At 45.2% G+C, this 1727-nt stretch overlaps 1 protein-coding gene across 1 annotated transcript in view; it reads right to left on the minus strand.

Annotated features, from left to right (window-relative positions):
* The window catches only part of prrx1b (paired related homeobox 1b), a 16516-nt gene that overhangs the window by 9140 nt on the left and 5649 nt on the right, over positions 1 to 1727 (minus strand). The window contains exon 2 of the mRNA XM_037697882.1: positions 1095 to 1270. Coding sequence (XP_037553810.1) covers positions 1095 to 1270 — 176 coding nt within the window. The remainder of the gene's footprint in view (positions 1 to 1094; positions 1271 to 1727) is intronic.

Raw genomic sequence — 1727 nt, forward strand, 5'->3', positions numbered from 1 at the left:
ATCATCCGGACCACAGTGATATCATGTCAGATTATCATCCGGACCACGAGGCTTCACCGTCTCTGATCAGACGGATCAGAACCGGACTTTATTTTGAAAAGGTTCATTGACAGACCGTCTCGGCTCTCGGCTCCGTCCGTCGTCTTCTCGTTAAAAACGAACTGATTGATCTGAACTTCTGTCGGAGTTGAACCGTCGGTGGAAGGATATGCAGAGCGGCCATCTTTACTGCAGCGGGACGCAGTGACACGGACGTTTGGCTTCGTCAGAACGTCCCAATCAGAACTCCATCCCAAAAAACACAAACTGACCTTTGACCTCCAGAGGCCCGGGGACGAACCAACCGCCAATCAAACGTCCGACATCGTTCAGTGTCACCCGATGATGACGTCACTTCATGAAACCGCTGAACTTTCTGCACCGTCAACCTGAAGGCCCATGGGCCGGATACGGACAGTTTCTGTTTTTTATTGGCCTGCGAGGTCAAACAGCTGGAGCTGATCTGATTAAATATTTATTAATAACTAATAAAGCAAAGGATGATCTATAGAAATATTCTGACATGATCAGTTTGACACATCTGGAAAAAAACAACAATTTATATTTTATTTCAATTTAACTCTGAACTGGGCCGAGTCTCTGTCCTGACCCGTCTAAAACAATTCATCGTTAGAATTGATTGAAGTGGTTTAAATAAAACTGTCGGTCTCAGAGTAAAGTTCAGAAACACCTTCACTGTCTAAGGAATAAATGTTGGATTAAATTAGCAGATTTTATTTACGTTAAAACAAGAAAACAGTTTATTTAACAATACGTCAAAGAGCTCCAGAGCTAAAGTTTCTGCAGCGCAGGTTTTTACTCCTTAAACAAACAGCTTTATCAATCTGATCACACAGACTGCTTCTCATTCAAACGATTCATCAGATTACATCGGATTACATCGGATTACATCAGATTACATCAGATTAAAACCTGCTCGAGTGCCTCCACAGAGCCCCAGATCTCTGATAGTTCCATGTCTGGATGTTAAACCTCGCAGCTTCGTTTAGCTTCAAATAAACTTAAAGTTTGTCCTTCAAAATAAAAGCCCGTACCTGGACTCTGGCCTCGGTGAGGTTGACCCGGCGGGCCAGGTCCTCTCTGACGAAGGCGTCGGGGTAGTGCGTCCTCTCGAAGACCCGCTCCAGAGCCTGGAGCTGGCTGCTGTTGAAGGTGGTCCTGTTGCGGCGCTGCTTCCTCTTCTTCTTCTCCTCCGTGTTCATCTGCTCGTCTGGAAGGACAGGAAGTCGTGAGGAACAAGGAGTCACTGCGAACTGGAACGTCTCCGCCTTCAGAGGGAGTTCACGGGTTCAAAGATTAAATCTGCTGACGCGCCTAAAACCCAGCAGGATTATTCTTAATCCTTCAACTGTTATCAGGTAGCTGCTGGTCTGACACTACGTCAAAATAAATATTTCAGTAATAACGATTAGCACAGAACAAAATATAGCTCCCAGCTGCTAACAGGATTATTTTAAAGCAGCAGTACTGGGTTTGGACTAACATTTTCCCAGCATGCATTGCACACTGACACTGGCAGAGCAGTGAAATAATTTACAGTCGACAAAAAACGATCGTTCAAAGAACAGACGTAAAATAAAGTTTGTCAAAACCAGAAAGTTCTGAGATGGAGATCAGGAGCGTGCACGTCTACGGTCCCCGTGGAACGCTCCGTGCACGTCTACGGT

Source organism: Nematolebias whitei, chromosome 3, assembly GCF_014905685.2.
Source record: "Nematolebias whitei isolate Nwh7 chromosome 3, NemWhi1, whole genome shotgun sequence".
Lineage (NCBI taxonomy): Eukaryota > Metazoa > Chordata > Actinopteri > Cyprinodontiformes > Rivulidae > Nematolebias > Nematolebias whitei.